The sequence below is a fragment of the Vulpes lagopus genome, chromosome 21 (assembly GCF_018345385.1).
Source record: "Vulpes lagopus strain Blue_001 chromosome 21, ASM1834538v1, whole genome shotgun sequence".
NCBI classification, from domain to species: domain Eukaryota; kingdom Metazoa; phylum Chordata; class Mammalia; order Carnivora; family Canidae; genus Vulpes; species Vulpes lagopus.
Genome location: NC_054844.1, coordinates 24,388,558 through 24,410,091, shown reverse-complemented (window position 1 = coordinate 24,410,091; position 21,534 = coordinate 24,388,558). Strand labels below are relative to the sequence as shown.

The 21,534-nt window shown below is 40.9% G+C and overlaps 1 protein-coding gene across 5 annotated transcripts in view; it reads left to right on the top strand.

Annotated features, from left to right (window-relative positions):
- ITPR2 (inositol 1,4,5-trisphosphate receptor type 2) overlaps positions 1-5,021 on the top strand; it is a 471,510-nt gene extending 466,489 nt beyond the window's left edge. For all 5 annotated transcript variants that reach the window (XM_041735326.1, XM_041735324.1, XM_041735322.1 and 2 more), the window contains 2 exons: positions 1,232-1,393; positions 2,134-5,021. In XM_041735326.1, coding sequence (XP_041591260.1) covers positions 1,232-1,393; positions 2,134-2,220 — 249 coding nt within the window. In that variant the 3' untranslated portion in view covers positions 2,221-5,021. The remainder of the gene's footprint in view (positions 1-1,231; positions 1,394-2,133) is intronic.
- The last annotated feature ends 16,513 nt before the right edge of the window (positions 5,022-21,534 follow it).

The window sequence follows — 21,534 nt, the reverse complement described above, 5'->3', positions numbered from 1 at the left end:
ACAGAAGGATGGAGATAGGTCGGGCCTTCCCACTGATCCTCAGGGGAGGAAGGTACTCTGTCGACCCTGATTCTAGTGATTCGCCAGGTAGCAGTCATGGCAGCCCCTGCAGTAGGCTTTTCTTAAGTGGGAAGATCACCGCTATGGATACTGGGGAAAAGGTGACTTAGAGAAATAGGGAGGTAAATAGTGATGCGGGGTGACATACGCTATGGATACTGGGGAAAAGGTGACTTAGAGAAATAGGGAGGTAAATAGTGATGCGGGGTGACATACCCAGTCAGTGGTGGAAAGGCTCACCTGGGTTCAAATCCTAGCTCTGCCATTCCCTGGCTTGTCAAATGGGTGTTTAAACTGTTGGAGCAGCTCGTTGTCTCATTTGCAAAATGGGGACAATATGATTTACCCTGCAAGCCCTTTTGAGGATTGAAAAGTGTAATATAAGTAATGCACAGTGATTCTATGATGTTAAGCAATCAGAGTTTTCAAGAGAGCCAGGCATCTGGTGAACTACTTGTTTCGGCAACAATGGAGGGCTGCACACATGCACACACCCCTACACCCAGTCTGCCTAGAAAAACAGAAGTGGTACCAGCTATTGCCCTCTGGGGAAGTCTGACTCTGAAACCTCATCCTCACTGTCATAAAATGTTTCCAAAGGGAGCAGACAGAGTAACCTAGGGCCATGCCCTCCCACTTCCCTCTTGCCTGAGCAGAGCTTAGAGCCTGTCTGGGGGAAGTGGGTGGTAAGCTAGTTTAGCATGGGTGGCTGGAACTGAAACATTTCTTTTACCACCCTCCTATGCAGCCACCCCTTTCTCTTCTGGGGTAGGAGGTTGGGGGTAGGTGGAGAAATAGCTCATGCCTCTACTGTACCCACACATACTTGGATCTGTTCTCCGCAGACTCTAGACCCTACCTCATCATTCATCAAGATGCCCTCTGGGTTCAGATGCTGTGCTAAATGCTTTACCCAGGACCTCCCTGGGAGCCCATAGGAAGTTTGTTCCAATACCTAAAACCTTGCCCCAGCTCATGAAAACCAATGTCTAACCCTCACTTCATTCCCACCCACAGACCATCCCCAGGCAGGGCCAGAAACAGTACCTTTGGCTTTGAGTACTAAGAAACTTTGACACTTAAATTGTTGATGCAAATAAACCTTCTCCACAGAACTTCAGGCTCTCTTCCATACTTATTCCCTTGCTCTTGAACATGCATTTGCTTCTAGGAGAAGAATTTAGACTGGTTTCCTCGGATGCGAGCCATGTCCCTCGTTAGCAATGAAGGTGACAGTGAGCAAAACGAGATTCGGAACCTGCAGGAGAAGTTGGAATCAACCATGAGTCTGGTCAAACAGCTGTCGGCTCAGCTGGCAGAGCTCAAGGAGCAGGTCAGTGTGCTCAGGGAGCTGGAGCTGGGGCTGGGGGTGGGCTGTGGAATCAGTCACCACCTTGGGTGAGGGGAGACCTGTGGCTCCCCGCAGCAAGACTGGTATCCACAGAGAACTGTGAATTCCAATAAGGAACCCCCACTCTGTGCTGGGAGGACCGCAGCTCTGCAGGTAGAGGCTTCTACTTACCCCATTCCCGCCTGTGTGACTCTTCTCCACCTATGGAAGGGGGAAGAGGGAGCAAATGCCAACATACAAGGGCCTCTTTTCACTTTTTGATAGAAAATTATATTTTCTGCCATCCTGGCAATTCCTAACTCCTCAGAAAGGCAGATCGTCACTGGGACCTGTCATTTCAATGCTATAATCAACCCCTTCATCATGTGAAATGATTAGCGGTAGTAAAAATACTATCAAAAGTAGCTGTGATAGCTATTAAAATGACTACGGTGATGGTGATGATTATCTGACAAGTCAGGGCTGCTTTAAAAGAACCATAGTTCCTGTTTTCAACCACAGAGAGGGGTTTGCCTTTTTTTTTTTTTTTTCTGTTTGTGGAAATTCACTTTAAAAAAATATTTTCCTTTTTTTTTTTTTTTTTTTTTTTTTGGTAAATATATCCTCTATGATGCCAGACAGACAATAGGTGCTTGGGAAATATCATCCCCATGTTGCATAGCCCACCACCCCTGGGCAAAAGTGAGAAAAACCAGCTCAACACACTCTCTCTTTTCCCCCAGATGACAGAACAAAGGAAGAATAAGCAGAGACTGGGCTTTCTCGGATCAAACACACCCCATGTGAATCATCACATGCCACCACACTGATACCATGGGGGGAAGCCGTGACCAGCCTTTCATCAGTGTCTTGTCTGATCACTGAATAAAGAACTGAGACGGAGGGGAGTGAACAGGGCCTATTGTTGAAAGTTAAAAACAACCAAGTGCCAAGATGTTGAGTGGCTTAGCCCTGAGAACAATTTATAACTGTGTTGTCATGGTTGAGAAGACCAAACTTAAAAGCTCGAAAGCACACAGCACGCATCCTTAATGCAACGTGAAGTAGCTTGCTGAAATGGAGGGAGAGGCTGGGGGGAGGCCGGGTGGCAGGGGGTGCAGCAGAGACAGAACCACCTCATGCTAAATCGGTGAGAGTTTTGTCTTAACTGCTGACTGCCACCTTTGTCGTGGTGGGTTGGGGTTGATTTCTTTTAATTATGGCGTGTAGGTTAGCGATACAGGAATTCATCCAGAGACTAAGTTTTACTAAGGAAAAAAAATAACAGCAAAGGCTAAAAATGAGAGTTGCAAAGAAAAATGTTAATGCTCCCAAACCGTAGCTGTGACAGGGCAATTTTCTTATTTATAACATGCAACACAATGGATTTACAGCTCTAGGAACGTAGTGCTTTGGAGCTTCTGCCCTCACGCTGACAGCACAACTGGAATGTGATTGCTTTCTCCTGGATTCCGAGGGGCTCTGTCTACATTGAGCACAAAAGAGGATTTTCATATAACCTGTTCAAAACATGTTTTAAGTCATGTTTAGGGTGAGATTTTAAGAGATGTGGGGAAGAAAAAGCTGACGGTAAGCCCCGGGGAAGAATTTTTTTTTTTTGTGAACATATGTATGCTATTAAATATATTGAGAATAATAAATGGAAATGCTTAAAGGTGACAGGGAATATTGAGAAACTTATGATGGTCACATTGCCTTTTATAAATATGGACTAAAAGCTATTTGATTCATGTTTGCTGTGCTTAAAGAACTGAGTGGTTTTATTTATCCTATTTAGGCAGTTAAGAAAAAAAAACCCATGATATTTATTGAATACTTAAGAAAATGCAGCATTTCAATTGCATATTTTCAACTGTATCAGTAAGAGCTTTTCAGAATGTAGAAAGATAAAAATCTCTTCCCCAAATTGTTTTTATGTTAAATTATGCAACCAGGATTTGTGGAGGGAGAAAATAACCTGCCATGCTCATAATATTCCTAGAGACTATACATTTAGAATGTTAAAGCAAAATATGGGTAATAAAAGAACTGCTGCATGGCAAGGGGACAAGGCACATGACACCAGACTCTGGGAGATGCTTTGCAAATTGACCTCTGGCCCCTGCTCCCCCGAGGAACAAACAATTACCTCTGGACTCTTTAAACTCTCAAGTTCTTACTGCCAAGGTTTAAGGTCTGGATAGGGTTTGCTATGACCATTTTCAAAGCTTTTGGATTGTTGTCATTTAGTTTAAAATCACTGGCTCTTAAAAGAATCATGGTCTGGGTGGATTATTAAGGATTCCTGAACCAATCCTTCTTCCACAATGTTGAAATGTAGACTTGGTATGAAGCTATTGGAACCCGGAGCAACAGTTTATTAACTGAATCTACTGGTACCTCCCACCCCCATCCCAGTACTTCCCACGTTAGAATTCTTTACTGTGGCACTACAGTATTTTTCCTTACCAGTCACCAAAGGGCCATGATCCCAAAATACAAAGAAACTGGGATATAAAGCTGCATAGACCACAGAGCTTTGAACCTGGTAGACATTCAACAAATACATGAGAAATTTCACTGTCACTCAGTTACCCTTAATCCTTTATTAAAACTTTGAACTATATCACATACTTGATTTTTTAAATGGGTTCACCAAACCAAAGTCGACCAAAGCAGTCATATTCTAATCCGAGACCATCACTGTTGTAACAGTATTAGACAAAAGTGCGCTTTCAAGTATTTTAATTGGACAGAGAGTTTGCAGGTGGGGAGAAGAAGAGGAAACTGGTAAAGATTGACCCTATTGCAGTGTAGGAACCCATTTCTGTTTTAACACGAAATAAAATATTTTTGATGTCTGAGCATCAAGAGAATAGGTTAATTTGTACAGATGGGAGCAACCTGCTTTTCACATGATGAACTGTTTATTCTTTTCTGGGGCCATGGGAGTTCTTTTATATAGTGAAGAGCCATTGGGTAGATAACTACTATGAACAAATGGCCTAACCTCTCCCACCATTATCAGTGGCAGCTCACCGTTTCACAGCTTATTTTCTCAAATGCTGAGTATCCAAAAGAGATTGCAACTGACCTGACTCTTGTTCAAAACTGAAATATTCCTCAATTGCATTTTCTTTCCTGCCTAAATACTTAGAGATCATAGAGAAAAATAAACAAAAACAAGCAAACAAAAAAAGGCACTCTTCAGGCTCTTAAAGTCATGATGTCAAGAGAAGATAATAATGAGGAAATTTGACATTTGCTATAAGTTCATATTTGTTATGTATATGTTTGTTAATGCAACTGGAATATTTGACCTAGGCAAGTATTGGTTAACATTTTTATATTTATATAGTGATATTAAAATGAGTACAATAATCTTTGATTTTGATGTAAAGGGAAATGTTTTACTCTTTAGTTATTGAAATGCACATTGTTTTAAAAGTATCCGTTTTCTGCTGAATATAATTTTAAATTTCAAAAAGATTTCATATACCCACGTGCTACATTCTGAGGCCCAAGAGTTTAATGAAAGTATGTTTCCTAATTTATAGTATCATTTTAGATGAGAAAATGCTTGTATCATATGAGACTATAATATTAATAAATTATATACATGTAAAAATTATTTTTTCAGCCCCTTGAGAAAGTTCATTTTAGAAAGGGCTTATTTCCTTGCTTACTGAAATTCTTCTGTTGATGACAAAGATCCAGTTTCTAGTGGATTCTTGACTGTATCAGGAAGATATTCCATTCAAGTCAGAACTAATCATGTGCTTATTTTCTCAGTTCACAACTCATTGTTTTAGCTGCTCTTTCTAGTTTCTAGTTGTCTCATTACAAACAGTAATGCAGTGAGCTCATCCCCTACCCCTATATGCCAGGGTTGAGATGAGTGGACAGGCTGGCGATCTGGGGATTTGATCAGGGAAGGTGAGGATTGCATCTTCACTATGTTAGGGAAAAGGAGTAAATGATAGATAATAGGAAGCAAAGGGCCAACCCTCCAGAGGCGTAGTGGACTAGGGGGTAAGTTAAGTAAATTTTGCACAGGCATAATGAGGTAACAGATTACAGACTCCAGATATAACATTTGAAAAAACCTAGAACAATGCTCTGTGGAACAGCAGCTGTAAGAGGTGTATTCCCTCAGCTGTTCTTAAATCAATAAGGAATAATAAATCAGTGTACTCTGACTCATAGACCCACTCCAATATGCATGTCCTATGATACAGTTCGAAAGAGTGGACCAACCACTTTAACACAAACACACATGCCTAGAAGAACTAGGCAGGTCACTAAAATGGGTGACATTTTGGGGTGCATTCCATTTGCAGGGAGTAGGGAAGCTATAGTGAGCTTTCTATTTACAAAAGCTGACAACTAAATCCAGCTTTTAGAAAATGCCTGAGACCATTTGAAGCCCTCTAGTCACTCATTGGCTATCTCTGAAATAAGCGTTGGAAAAGTTATGCCATTTAGTAAAAGAAAACACAATGCCAAAACCAAGCAGAGGAGCTAACATGCATGAGGGAAGTGAAGAAATCTGAAAATAAATCCAAGTATCATCTCTGAACTGGAGTGTTTCCACAGACTTGAATAATTTATAAAATTATCATACCAATACTTCTCATATCATCACCAGTAGACTTTTTTATTCTGCAGTAGAGTATTACTATTTTTGCCTCAAATAATATGATTCTAATAGAATATGTCAAGACCAGATAAGTATAATTTATAAATTATTAATAAAATGAGATCTATATAACTTTTTTGCGTGTGATACCTTAAGTGCTTTTTCCATTTCTTACCATGTTTCTAAATAATATATCCATCAGTATGAAAGTCATTATTATTGCTCTTTTACATAGTGAGGAATGAAGGACAAATATTTGATGGCTTGGACCACACTGCACTAATCCAAATGGAACATTGTGCTCAGCATTTTTTAAGAGCTGGCTAAATCCGCAACTGGCCAATACCCACTGGTTTATCTACGTTGTATCTGGTGTCCAACATGGGCTCAGTGGACACCGGCCATTTGGTCACCTAGAATTTCCTGGTTCTTAACACACAGTGCTTCAAAATGATAGTTCCCCTCAGAAGACAACAAAGCATGCAACAGCTGAAATCAAAATGAGTTGCATGAATCACATGCAAACCATGAATAGAATTCTTTGCTCATGTGGGCATTTTCCAGTATGCCACAGTTCCTTGAAACAGTGTGGCAAGAATTGTTTTGTTTTGTTTGGAATCAGAGGAAAGGTTGAGGGAAGGAAATTGGACAATGAGTTCCTCTTCCAGTAAGAATAATTGGCACGAAGGGCAGGAGTCTGCATGTGGAGGGGAGTGTGATGGATGTCTGCAAGTTACCCTGCCTTTGGTCAGCCATGGTGCTTTGAGGAAGTCTCAGGAAAGTCTCATCTTCATAGAACAACTGCAGGCCAGAAATCTGTACACTCTAGCCTCTTCTTTGTCTTTCTGCAACAGCAGAGCTGCTGGTACATTCCATCGAGTCAGCCACATAACAAACAAAGAAACAGAGAAACCAATCTTGATGCAGGTAGATTTATAGGAACAGAGGTTAGTTGTTGAACTTAGTTTGACTCCATTTAACAGAAAATTCTGGTTTTTAGGCTTCCATGTGAATTTCCCCTAGGTTAGCCCATTCCCTTTTAACACTGGTCCCTGGGCTAAAATCATTCCTGAAAGAATTACCTCCTCTCAGCAGTGGAAATGTGGCTATGGGCATGGATTTCTTCTACAGTGGATGAAACACATCCCTCCAAAGTCCCCCTCGCCCCTGCTCCATCACATGTGTTTGCATAGGAAAAGGTTTCTGAGGCTGCTCCCTGTTCTAGTAACTGCTTTTAGTTTTGATTTTATTATTGTCTTCACTTTGGACAATGGTATCTGCCCTTCCATATGCAGTAAACTCTTTTCCTTCTTTTTCAATATGGATAAGCTGTTTCTTTGTGATCCTGGTCTCCTTGGTAGTATATTCAAATAAAAATTCTATGAAAACAATAGCTTCAAATTATTCCCTGCATTGTAAAAAATATTAATCTACTTTATATCAATTAGGTTTTATCAGAGAAGCAAAATTATGATGACTGGGATTTAAGAATTTGATCTCATGCAGTTATAGTGAAGAGCTTTATGGAAGGCTGGTGCTTCTGTATCTGGTTGTATGGATCTAAAGTCACTAAGTCAGTGGGCCCAGCAGTCAGGAAGAAAAGCTGGGTGTGAAGCAGGAAAAAAAAAAACAAGGACAAACTGGAACCCATGGGGACAAATTAAAATCTGGACCTAGCTCTCACCACCGTCAAACTCCATAGCCCATGTGACTGAAAAATGAAGCAGGTGTTCTTCACCTTGGAGCTGCATATGCACATGAACATGACCCAGGACTCAAGAAGCTGAAGGAGATCTTATAGGGGCTGGGGAGTGTGGACTGGTTGCTGTCCCATGCCATAACGTGCCAGGAGGTCAGGCTGTGAGCCGCAGGGGCACCTATTGCCTATTCCTTCTGAACTTCAGGGCTGTTGCTTCACTTCCATCTACCACATCTTGTGAAACTATTTCCTGTGTTCAAAATTAACCTGTAAATCTATGAGAAAGGGGATTCTGGGAAATAATAGCTCCAGCTAAGCTGGATTGACATAGTACATAGCCATTGCACTGGAACAGACCTTAATGCCTAACAAGAGTGATGCTCCTTTTCTACTGGACACACTAAACACTTCCCAGCACCTATTACAGTTGAGTGGAAAATACATGACTAGCTCTGATCAACGGATTGTGAGTTATTGACAAGCTGAGGCAGAAAAAAGTCCCTCCACAACCTCCAATTCTTTCCTCATCCTATTATGGAAGCCAAGATGGAACCATTCTGAATCCCTGAGTCATCTCTTTGAAAGGAACTACCCTGGAGAGCCTTGATAGGCACAGCAAAAGTGGTATGAATGAGAAATAAGCATTCATGTATTAAGGCAATGAAACTAAAGGAGTTCTTGGTTGTTGTTAAATAAATGAGATCAGGGTAAGTGTGATCATTACGGTAACATAGCCAGCCTACCTGACTAATATAGACACATGTATTAGGCACCAGAAAATTGACCCTAATATATAATTTCTTGGATGCAGCCAAGAAAAATATAAAGAAAAATCTACATATGCAAAATATTCATCATATCATTATTTATAATTCAAAACTGGAGTGCAGTCCAAAGTCCAGTAATTGTGTTTAAAATTTTCACTCACAGGATGGAATGTGATGAGATCAATGAGAAGTATGTAAACTGAGGCAACTTTGGAAAACAGGATAAACTTTAAAAATAGCTGCAATTATATGTGCACCATTAATTGTATAAAAGCATGTTTCTCAAAAAGACATGAAAATGCACTATAATGATGTTTGTTTTAAAATAGCTATAGGAAGGGCACCTGGGTGGCTCAGTGGTTGAGCCACCTTCGGCTCAGGTTATGATCTCGGGGTCCTGGGATCAAGTCCCACATCAGGCTCCCCACAGGGAGCTTGCTTCTCCCTCTGCCTGTGTCTCTGCCTCTCTCTGTGTCTCTCATGATAAGTAAATAAAATCTTTAAAAATAATAATAAAATAAAATAGCCATAAGATTATACATTATTTTCCTTTCTCTTTATTTTATATATTTTTAAAATTGCTTTTATAGTTTAATAATAACCTTTTTTAAAGGAAATAAAAGTTGTATTAAGTCCAGGAAGCATTTTCTGAGGACAGGTTTTCTCACACTCACATTTTTATAGGATAACTGGAATTGCAGATTAAGTGAAATCATAGCCACTATTTATATTGTTTTCAACAAGATATTTAAGAAAAATTACGATATTGCTGTAGACAAGACACAAAAATTTGCTGGATCAGAGTAGAATTCTACAAATCTATATGTAAGTGAAAGATTTTACTTAATGTGAGTTTAGAGTAAAACATCCTTGGCCTATTGTTAGATGTCAGTCCTTGGCCTTTTCTTGACCAACATTTATTTCAATGTCTGAAGTGAAGAAATAGATGGCAAAATTACAAAATGTGGGGATGACAAAGTTGGGGAGTAGACTGAACATGATGGATGACAGAAACAATAATGTCAAAAAACTAGAACAACAAACGAATCTATTCTGATGAACTTTAACTGGCAGAAATGTAAAATTTAGCTTCAAAAAGCTCAGTTGCATAAATATATGATAGAGCAGACAACCATTCATGTAAAAAACCATGAAATTTTGAATAAAATCTAGATCCATGTTTATATATTAATTTATTTCAACATATGTTTATTTAATGCTTACTGTATTTCAGGACTATTGCAAAAGTCCAGGCATATATGATAAAGGTTTTTTCTCAAAGAGTAAGCACTGGGGATAGAAAGGGGATGGGTTACAAGCAATATTCAAAAGGAAAAAAATCTACAGAATTTTGGTGCTCAATTTGGTGAAGAATGAGTAAAAAAGGAAGAATCTAAAATGATTCCTGGACTTTGGGCTTGATGAATGGGAGAATACTGATGTCCATTGGAGAAATAGGCTGTAAGGGAAAGTATAAGATGAGTTTACTATTAGACATACTAGATTTTGGTTCTTTGAGAAATTAAGAAGAAATATCTGTTAGATAGTTGAATATATAAACTCAGAGTCCATGAAAGAAATCAAGGCCAGAGAGAAAAGATTTAAGAATCAATAAGACATACATGGCAGTGAGAGCAAAGGAATGAAGGAATGCTAAAAGACAGTATAGACATTGAGAGGAGAAGGTGAAAAATAAAGCCCAAAGAAAATCTAGCCAGTGAAGCAAAAAAAAAAAAAAAAAAAAAAAAAGCCAGTAAGAAAAATCAAAGAGTGTGAGAAAAGAAACGAGGTTTCAGAAGTCAAGGGAGGAGTTTTCAAAAGGCATGAAACTTCCTATCAAATATGCTTATATCCTCTCAGATCCTCATCTATCCCTTCTAACTTTTCATTCATAAACATATAAAAAGTAGAGAGTAATACTTAATACTACATCTAATAATATAAAAACAAAATACCATTATCATATATAAACTAGGTAACTTAATACCATTACTAAGCTAAAAAAAATCCAGTAAGGAATTTTTCTAACTGCATCTGGGCCATGTGCTAGACATTCCAATCTCAGAATCAGTTTGTGAACAGCCTAAGGTAAGAAACTAGGAGAAAACTTTGATGTACTCTCACTGTTTGTCTGTAATTCCAGGACATGGGCCACCCCGTGTCATCTGAGGAAGAGGTGGCCATCCCCTTTAATAGGAGAACTATGTTTTGAGTCAGTCAGTTCTTTTTTTTAAGGCTTATTTATTTATTCATGAGAGACACAGAAAGAGGGGCTGAGACACAGGCAGAGGGAGAAGCAGGCTCCTTGTGGGGAGCCCAATGTGGGACTCGATCCCAGGACCCCAGGATCATGACCTGACCCGAAGGTGGACGCTCAACCACTGAGCCACCCAGGTGGCCCATCAGGCAGTTCTTATATCAACCTTCCCTATCTCCCTTCTGTTTTCACCAAATCTTCTTACTCTACCTCTAGAGATCAACTTCCTGTTTATACTGCAAGAAGTAGAATGGGGTGACCAAGAAACAAGGTGGAGAAGTGATAATAAGCCCGGACAGGGAAAGTTGCTGGCATTTCCACATATGTTGAATAAAAGAATGCACTGCATCTGACCCTAGAATCAATGTAGGAGGAAAACTTTTCTGCTTCTTCGAGTATTGTTTTTTGGGCAATGCAATTTGGGCTGCCAGCCATGCATGTCAACCCGTTCAAGCAAAAGAAGTGTAGTGGGAGTGAGGAGAATGACCTTCTACCACAAGAAACTCCTATTCTCCTTCCTCCAGTATTGCTGATGAAGGGTAGCCGAGAAGATAGCACAGAATAGGCTCACTGCACCATGAGATGCCTCAAGGAACCAAGTCCCCATGCTTTCAAGTCAACCTTTCAAGTCAACCTTCCTTTTGTAGAGATACAGCTGAATGCTGAACCATAAAGGATGCTCCAGAAGAGCCTTCCCTGCATGTGAACTTTTAAATTTAGTTACAGGAAGAATTACAGGGGAGTATGAGATCAGGAAATTCGAAACGAGAGGCATATTACAGTCATCCATTCAAACTGGCTTCATAATTATAGGCTTTAAGATACATAACAATTTACCTGTATCTTGTAACAGTTTCAATATTGTTCCATTGGTTGGACATGTACATTTGGTATGTCCCTTTTCTTGGTTTAAAATAATTCGGCACTATTGTGTGTGGATACACATATAGATAAACACAAATAATAAGTGTACTATACTACAGAGTGTTGAGGCTGACTTTGAGCCCTGCACAATCTCATTACTCTAGGGTCACCTTTAAAAACCCTGAGCTGGCTCAGTGAATGAGCTATGTGGGCACCAATGCAGCAGTGCGATGGCCGATTCTGTGATGGCCATGCCTGCCCTGACTAACTAGACTCCACTGTCTCCTGATTAGAATTGTCTGTTACTTGTTAATCACTTCTTTAAATTAAAAATAATGTGCTGTGCACGGAGGATGGAGCAATAGAGTGGACAACTGACTTCAGAACACACTCTGTGAAAAAGCACAGATCAGAGGAGAAAAACGATCATGGCATTCCAACATTTTCCCATTAGGTCATCATACTGGCTAAATATCAGTGATATACACCTAAGTGAATTAATTCTCTGAGTGCCAATTTTGTGCCAAATGTTATATTCTAGGTGGAATGTGGCAGGCAGGGGACAAGAAAGAAAAATAAAAAGACATGATGTGTCTTAAAAGAACTTCTCAGCTACTAGGAGATAATGATACATAGACCATTGCAAAGCCAGATGGTAAGCATAAGAGAGGTAAGTTGTGGAGCCCAGAAGGATCATGGAGGAGAAAGGAGAGTTTACAGATGGAGCATTCACACTTGAGCTAATACAAGTAGCAGCTAGCATTCCTGAGTGTGCACTAAAGGTCACTAAATGCTGTGCATATTTTAAATCATTTAATCCTCATACAACCCTATGAAGCAAATATTATAATCACCTCTGGTTTAAAGAGGATGAAACCAAAGCACAGGAAAGTTAAGCAATTTGCCAAAAGTTCCACAGCTTATACGATCTGAATGTAGGTTGTCTGCTTCTAAAATCCGTACTCTTAACCCACACGCTACCACATGCACTGAGAAACAAACAGAAGACATAGGACAAATAATCTTCCAGGAGAGATGTGGACATAGAGCTGTTGTTTAATAATTAAAGAAAGGTAGATGCAGGAGAGGTAGAGATGGGAGGAATGCTAGGCAGCTCTCAGAAGATCAAGATTCAGGACAAATGCTTGAGGGATAGGAGTACTGCCTCTTCATACACATTGATCAAACATCTGCCAGGGTCAGATACTATTGCAGGCACTGGGCTAGGCGCTGGAGTAAATAAAACACCAATACTGTTCTTGCAGAGCTCACATGTCAGAAGTAAGACAGTCCGGAATGTATTTGAGTACAACGCAACACATACCATGGATCAAAGTACAGAGGGGGCCAAGGGCACTCAGAAGAAGAAGATGTTATGTCCAAAATGTTGAGAAAATGACATTTGGACAATTGGAGAAGTTGGAAGAGGTCAAGAAAGGAATCAGGGAAAGTGGGCACTCAAAATTACAGGTAGAGTGAAGACAGAGAAGAGAAAAAAATGAATTGTGTTCATCGAATGGCCAAAGTCACAATGGCTGGTATGTCACGGAGGAGTAGTAAGAGCCAGGCTATGAAATTGCTCCATGTTACTGAACTAAAGGAGAATGGGGAGGCAAGTAGCAGAAGCTTCTATATAGGAAGTAGATCATGATCATGTTTAGTTTTAGGAATATAACTAGAGTCAGAGTGAGGGATGGGTTGAAGAAGAAGAAGCTATCGACAGGAAGATCAGTTCAGTTAGGAGGTTGTTCCAAAGATCCACCTGAGAGAACAGAAGGCCTGTGCCAGAGCAGTGGTGGTCTGACAAAAAAGAGTGGACAGACCTGAGAGAACAAATGAAGCAGAGGTCCAGGATTTTGACCAGTAGAGGGAGAATTGTTGAGGACTACCTAAACTTCTAATTTGAAAAAGAGAGTAGATGTCCATTATCAGAGAAAGAAAATTCATATTGTATATTGGGTATATTTGTGATCTGTGAGTTTGAGGAATCAACAAGGCATCCAGAAGAATATCGCAGTAGACTATAATTGCTGAGGCAAAATAATATCATTGATGTGATCTCCTGACACCTTGTTTTTGGTATCAGATAGCTTTACTGTAAAGACACCAGCAATGGATAGTAAATATTCAGCAACCAAATCAGTTTCCTGAACATTATAAATGGAGATGCAATCATCTCCACATGCTCTGATTTCAGTCAGGGAGAAATGAGATTTGTATCAAGGTTTACAGTGCTTTGACATTATTTTTAACCTCCCCCCGCCCCCGCCAGCAATCCTTAAGTTTGGTATTTAATATTCCTCCAAGGCAATATTTAATATCCTTCCAATTTTATAGATGAGAAATTGAATTCTGTTGTCTCAATTATCACACAGTGAGTAGCAGAGCTAAGATTGGACCACCCTCTAACCTCCCAGAATTCTTTACTTTGTTAAATAACATGACAACATTCTTGAGCAAATATTTTCATCGAAATGAAAAATTAAAGATATTAGGTAGATGGGTGTTACTTCATGGGAAGTAGCTTGGGGAGAATGGGTAAATCCCATTGGCTGAAATAGCACATATGGGAGAATTAATGGGCTTTTTAAAGATTTTATTTATTTATTCATGACAGAGAGAGAGAGAGAGAGAGAGGCAGAGACACAGGCAGAGGGAGAAACAGGCTCCACGCAGGGAGCCCGATGTGGGACTCGATCCCAGGTCCCCAGGATCACGCCCTGGGCCAAAGCCGGTGCTAAACCGCTGAGCTACCCGGGCTGCCCAAGAATTAATGTTTTAAAGAAAATATATAAAAAGAAATATTTCCTGCAACTTAATTAATTTCTGTCAACTGCTGGCAGGAAGTCCCTTTCCTGAATCCCACCTGAACAAGTGTCTTCCTTGATTACTTCCCAAGGGTGTGTCTCCACACCAGCTCTCCTTGCCCTCTCTGCCTGCCTCTGTCTATTTTATTATGTCACATTTTCATTGAGCTATTGAAATTGGATGTGTCAGACACATTAAAAGCAATGGCAGTTGTGGCAAGTTAGTTGATATATTTTAAAATAAGCCAAGAGGGCCATGTAGATGTCAAGGGAATAAATTGCTCTGTTTAGCAACAAGTGATTTATTTAACTACTGTGGATGGGGTCCGAGGGATACCAAGCTGCCTACACTTTGGGGAAAGGTTGAGCTTTTTTTCTCAGAAATCTCTCATGTGGGACCAAAATAAAAGCAGGAGAAGTTTATGAGAAAATTAATTAAATTCTTGATTTGGGAATGACCCTAAGGAATGGATTTTATTTCCCATGCGCTACAAGATTGACCTCTTAGCATTTCTGAAGGTGAGACACGTTCTAGAAACATCAGGTATTAGCACTAACCCAGACCTTCATGGGCTTCCCTCAAACTGCAGCAGCAGCAGCCTTTCTCCCTGCCCACCTTGGAGGGCAAAGTGTGGTGTTTCTTACTAACAGCATGATGAGTGGAAAGGCACACATCTGGGATCTCACTCTTTCTTGCTCTCACCAGTCGACCTTGGTTGGCGACCACCAGATACAAGGTAATCCATCTATGTGAATTGATTGGAATCTCAAGTTGTGGAAGAGCATCACAGCAGTGAAAAGCTCTGAAAGAGGCCCAGATTTGCACCCTGGTTCTGCTGCTGACTGTCGAGGTGACCACGAACAAGTTTCTGCCCTTTCTGTACCTGGATGAAGATAGTAACAGTACCAAGCACATACAACTGATGGGAAGCTCGTGAGTTACTACAAGGGCGGGAGGGCTCGCTGTCATTGTTCCTTTTCTTATCTTATCATTGATCATTGCCTCTCGATTGGTTCATTCCCCTCAGCGCACACACAAACCGTCCTAGTTCCCTTGAACAAGAATCCTTGATTGGACATCCTCCTCCAGTTGAGGATGACCTTATTCATTTTCTCCCATGTACATCAAACTCCTGGAAAAAAGTCGTACATGTGCTCTTTGATCCACCCAGTCCGACATTTATCTCTGTTATTCCAGTGAAACTGTTCATCAAAATCACCAGTGACCTCTATCTTGTCTAATCTAAAGGTCAATTCTAAAGGTCCGCTCATGGGACACAAGTTTTCAGCAGCATCAGACCCACACTCGGCTCTTCTGTTCTGAAGCACAGCTCTTTCTTGGTGCTGCCCTCCCTGCATGGGCCACTCTTTCTTAGGCTCCCTTGGCAGGCATTTCTTCAATGGAGGGCTCTGAGGTTCAGCCTCCTGCTCTTCTCTCCTTGTTCTACATTTTCCAGATTATTTCATGTAGTCTCATGCTAGCTACAGCTACAGGTTGAGATGCACTCCCAAATCACTGCCTCCAGCCCCAGTGTTTCCCCTGGAATCCCCCAGACTCCAACTTGTTTTTCTTTTCTTAAAGATTTTATTTATTCATGAGAGGAGGGGTGGGAACACAGGCAAAGGGAGAAGCAGGTTCCATGCAGGGAGCCCGAGGTGGGACTCGATCCAAGATCCTAGGATCACACCCTGAGCCAAAGACAAAATGCTCAACCACCCAGGCGTCCCACCAACTCGTTTTTCATTTCTCCACTTTGATGAATGATAGGCCTCTTTTAATACAGTCAACACTCATTATTGCTGGATTCCAGTTTTGCAAATTTGTGTGTTTGCTAAGATTGATGTGTGACCCCCAAATCGACATCCCTGGTACTTTCTCAGTGATTTGCAGACATGTGCAGAGCTGTGAAAAATGTGACACACCCAACATGCACATTCCAGCTGAGGTTGGACATGGCAACACTCTACTTTCTTGTTTCGGCTCTCATAATATAAATAAGCATCCTTTTGTGATCTATTTAATGCTACATTCTTTGCATTTTTGTGCTTTTGGTTGGTGATTTCGCTATTTAAAATGGTTCCAAAGCATTGTCTCAAAGTGCTGTCTAGTGTTCCTCAGTGCAAGAAGGTTGTAATGTGCCTTATGGAAAAAATATGTGTGTTAGATAAGCCTCACTCAGGCATGAATTGTAGTGCTGTCGGCCATGAGCTCAATGGCAAAGAGTGAGCAATGTATGTCAAATAAGGTGCCTTTAAAGCACATATAAAGCAGGGGTGCCTGGGGGGCTCAGTCAGTTATCATCCGACTCTTGGTTTCAGCTCGTGTCATGATCTCATGGTCCTGAGATAGAGCCCCACATGGGGCTCCATGCTCAGTGTAGAGTCTGCTTCAGATTCCCTCTCCCCCTCTTTCCCTCTCTGCCACTCTCCTCTCACTTGCTCTTTCTCTCTAAAAATAAATAAATAAAATCTTTAGAAAAAAATAAAAATAAAGCATACATAAAGCAGATCATGTATTGATCACTTGTCAAAAACATTTTCGACCAGGGGCTTGCAGGCAGCTAGCCCTATGTTTCCTCTAGGAGCAATGATTATTAATTGATTCAGTGTTCATGGTGACATTATAGAACATAACTATAGTGAATAATGAGAATTGACAATATATCCAAAACTTAACTGAATTCCTCTCACCCAATTCTTTTCTCAGAAAATAACTTCATTCTTCCAGTTGCTTGGGCCCATTCCCTTTGTTATCTTTTCCTCTCACTTCCCATGGGCAATACATCAGCCAGTCCTTTCATATCTTCCTCTGAAATTGCTCCAATTCTTATAACTTGACAGTGATAGTAGTGATGTCACTGGCCACCCTGATCCCATCCGTGACCATTTCCACCCCCAAACACACAGGTAAGTCATATTATGTCACTCTACTGAGAATCCTCCAATGGCTTCTCTTCTTACTCAGAGCAAGAGCCAAAATCCTCACCATGGCCTTCAGCACTACTGTTTTCTTTGCTGACCCTCTAATACATCATGATGTGCCTCAGCTCCAGGCCTTGGACTTGCTCTTTTCTCTGCTTCAAGCATTTATTCTGCAAGAATTCACATGGCTCACTTCCCCACTGTCTCTCCTTGGCTTATAAGAGAAAGCTCCCCTAGGGACTCCCTATAAAATTTCACATCCCTTATTCTCTCTCCCCTCCTCCTGCCTTATTTTTCTTCATGTCAGTTATTACGTCTGCTTGTTTATAGATCCACTTGTTTCTTCTCAATAGAATGTAGACTTTTTGAGGGTAAGGGGATTATCGGTTATATTCACTGCCATTTTCCAGGTGCCTGAAAAGGTACTTGACACAGAGTAGATGCTAAATAAAATTTACCAATCATCTGATTGATTCTTTGATTTCTTTTACATGAAATGGAGATAATATTACCCCTATCTCACACTGTGATGTGTCTGTAACAATGTTAAAATATACTTTAGACTGCCTTTCCTGCTTTCTACCATGCCCCTGCACTATCTTGGACAAGTCTGCTCAGGGAATGTGCATGCTCCCTGTTGACCTAAGTGAGGCAAATGACACCCTACCTCCCAGAGCCAGATATCAGGAATGCTGAGATTATCTACTGCCCTTACCTCCTGGCTTTGGTAAGTGGGATTAAAATGACTGAGTTGCTTTAGAAAATATCATCTTGAAAGCTGTATAGGTGATGAGCTTTGGTTCATAAATTGCCCGTGTTCTTTCCAGTATGAATTAGGGGGGAGAGAACTTTTTTCTCAAAGGAAGATGTGCCATTTGAAAATGTTTGTTCCCACACAGGATGCACCACAGTGAGATCACCATCCAGCCAACCATGACAATGTGACTCAGGAAATTCATGTAGACTGAATGCTTGAAAAGTTAACAGCATGATTCCCAGGTGTTAGGGCCCTTACCACAGTTGTTTGCTTAACTTTGTGTGTGTGTGTGTGTGTGTGTGTGTGTGTGTGTGTGTTGGGTGGGGTGTTTTGATTTTTTTTTTTTTTTTTTTAGAGAGAGAGCAGGGGCAGGGAGGGACAGAGGGAGAAGGAGAGAGAGAGTCTCAAGCAGACTCCAGCACGACATGCGGCTCCATCCCAGAACCCTGAGATCAGGAACTGAGCTGAAGTCAAGAGTCAGACGCTTAACCAACTGAACCACCCAGTCACCCTGTTTGTTTAACTTTGAAAGAAATGTTTCCCTTGGAACATAACTTCCTGGTGAACAGGATCACCTGTTGCTTAATATATATTAAATAGATACAGAGTAAACCATGGGCTTATTTAGGGGAATTAGCTGCTTAGGCAAACTCACTCTTCAGTCTCAATCAGCAAGCCAGAATTTTTGGGCAGAGACAGAACTGGAAGCCACATGCACTGGGGATCTGAGAAACCACCCACAGAGCCATCATTCTTCCAGGCTCCGTCTCCTCAAACAAAAATCCCACTCTGTTCCCAGGCCAACAAGCCTCCAGGGTTGGAATTGCTCAAGCTGTGGTTCACAGCCTTGTCACTGTATTCGTCTGCTCCATAGGTATGCATGTAGGTTGGCCCCATACACGACAGTCGGAGTTAACAGAGACCCAGGGAATTGATATTTATGGCAAAATGCACACATGGTCATTGTGAAAATTTTGGAGCATACAGGAAGAATCATGAATAGAAAAGGGACTCATAATTCTAAGACTCAGATACTAAACACTGTTAACAATTTAGTGTATGTCCTTCTGGTCATTTGTCTGTATGTGTGGGAGTATATGTAGTTTTAAGTAAATCAGATTATTCTCACAATGTTGTTGAATAATTCTTTTCTACTTACCAGTCAACTGTGGACATTTTCCCAGGTCATTAATATTCTGCTACAATGACCTTTTTTGAACGGTTGTCCCGCATTCCAACATACAAATGTACCATATTTTATTTAAAAACACACAGGGACGCCTGGTGGCTCAGCGGTTGAGCGTCTGCCTTTGGCCCAGGTTGTGATCCTGGAATCCCAGGATCGAGTTCCACATCGGGCTCCCTGCATGGAGCCTGCTTCTCCCTCTGCCTGTGTCTCTGCCTCTCTCTTTATCTCTCATGAATAAATGGATAAAATCTTAAAAAATAAAATAAATAAAATAAAATAAAATAAAAACACTTCACAGTTTAGCATTTAGATAATTTGCAGTTCTTCATTATTAAAGATAACAGTGTGGTGAACAGTTTTGAACATAAATATTTGTGTGTATCTTTGATTATTTTCTAAGAATAAATTCACTGAAGTGAAATCATGCAATCAAAAGGTATGAATAATTTTAACACTTCAAAAGGTTTTTGCCAATTTAGACTCCTACTCACAAAGCACGAAAGGGTCTATTTTCCATGAGGCCATTCTGGGTGTCTCTCTTAGGGCACCCTTGCCTCTGATAGAGCTGAACTGCGCCCCCGGAAGCGGCCCCTGGGCAGCTGCATGCAGAAGGCTGTCTCTGCGCCTCGGGGCCCTTCCGGGCCACGTTTACTCATCTCTACAGCTGGGCCAGCTGAAGCATGTGGAGGTCAGGTGATGTGTGCGGGGTCATGCAGCCAGTGGTGACTCAGCCAAAACCGCTCCAGCTCCTGAACCTTGCTCAGATCACAAGGCTGAAAGCATTCACTTCCCTGAGGCCCATTATTCCCAAATAATTAAAAGAGGCCACTTGCACTTGTATGTGGATATTAAGTTTTGGAATGACTGGCTCAGCCCCATGACTTTGCTAATCGGTGACACTAAGTGCTTCTATAATCCTGCCATCTTTTTCCTTTTTAGAACTAATCAGATAATGATTTGGAGAGTTTCCCTTCACAACACAATTTGCAATGAGACCATGTAATGGGTGTATCCAGGTGTCCATCTGAGACTGTCAGACTCAGGGACGTACTACTGAACTGGATCAAAACAAAAATCCTCACTCATTATGACTCATATATGTAAAGTCCAATCTATTTGGTAAGGCACTAGTACACCCTCACCAACATTAAAAACAAACAAACAAAACCCTGGTGACACAGATGAAGGCTTCTTGTTCACATCATCCATTCTTCAACAAACTGAATTAAATTCAAGTGAACCAGAGTCAGCTAACCTAATAAGTCTCTGCAGGTGTTTGTGCCAATATGGGGAATGACTCTAGCTGGTCCATGAGGGTCTGTGCTTCCAGTGGTTTACTGTCCCTGGATTACTCCCTGGAATGGTGCCTATGAATCCAAGGTCCTTCTTGGACATTATGCTTTGTTCTGATACTTAGCTGTACCTAGTAAGAGTTGAAACCTAGATGCCCACTTAGGTGCCGGTACCACTTGCACAAAAGGCAAGAGAAAGTGGTAGAGCACTGATCCATCCCACAGATGACTCCTGGCTCTTTTCCTAGGAAGGAAGATCAGTTACATCTTTTGCATTAACAGATGAGCCTGTTGTATTATTATGTATATAACGTATTAAAATAAAACAAAATAAATACAATAAAGCTATAGTATTACTGGATGTTGTTTTATAGAACAGGGGACTAGGAACTACTTTCAGTACTTATTCACATGAGGTTGAGTTTCAGAAAGGCTTTCAGTTTCAGGAAGGCTTTCAGTTTTTACCTAAAGGATGATGATGGCATTTGGCGAGGAGTCCCCAAGACAGACAGCAAGCTGGGAGGGATAAAGACAGTGGAGGGATGGCATGTCATTTGGTTCCTGTAAGAGCCTTGAGAGTACTTTGAGCCCTGAAGAAAAGAGGGATTCCAACCACTTCTACTCAGCACTGCTCTGACACTCTGGAGGTCGGCAGATTTGGGACCTTGGAGGTGTGATCTGAGCATGAACCCTGGTGATGATGCTCATTACAGGTCCTGCCAGCAATGGTATGAGTGAGGTTCCTTCAAAAGGTGCTGAGAATATTTATTTATCAATATTTATTTATAATTTTAATTTAAAGCAGTTTTAGATTCACAGCAAAATTGAGAGGAGGTACAGAGAGTTTCCATATACCCCCTATTCCCACACATACATAGCCTTCTCCATTGTCAACATCTCCCACCAGAGTGGTACATTAGTTACAATCAGTGAACCTACAATGGCACATCA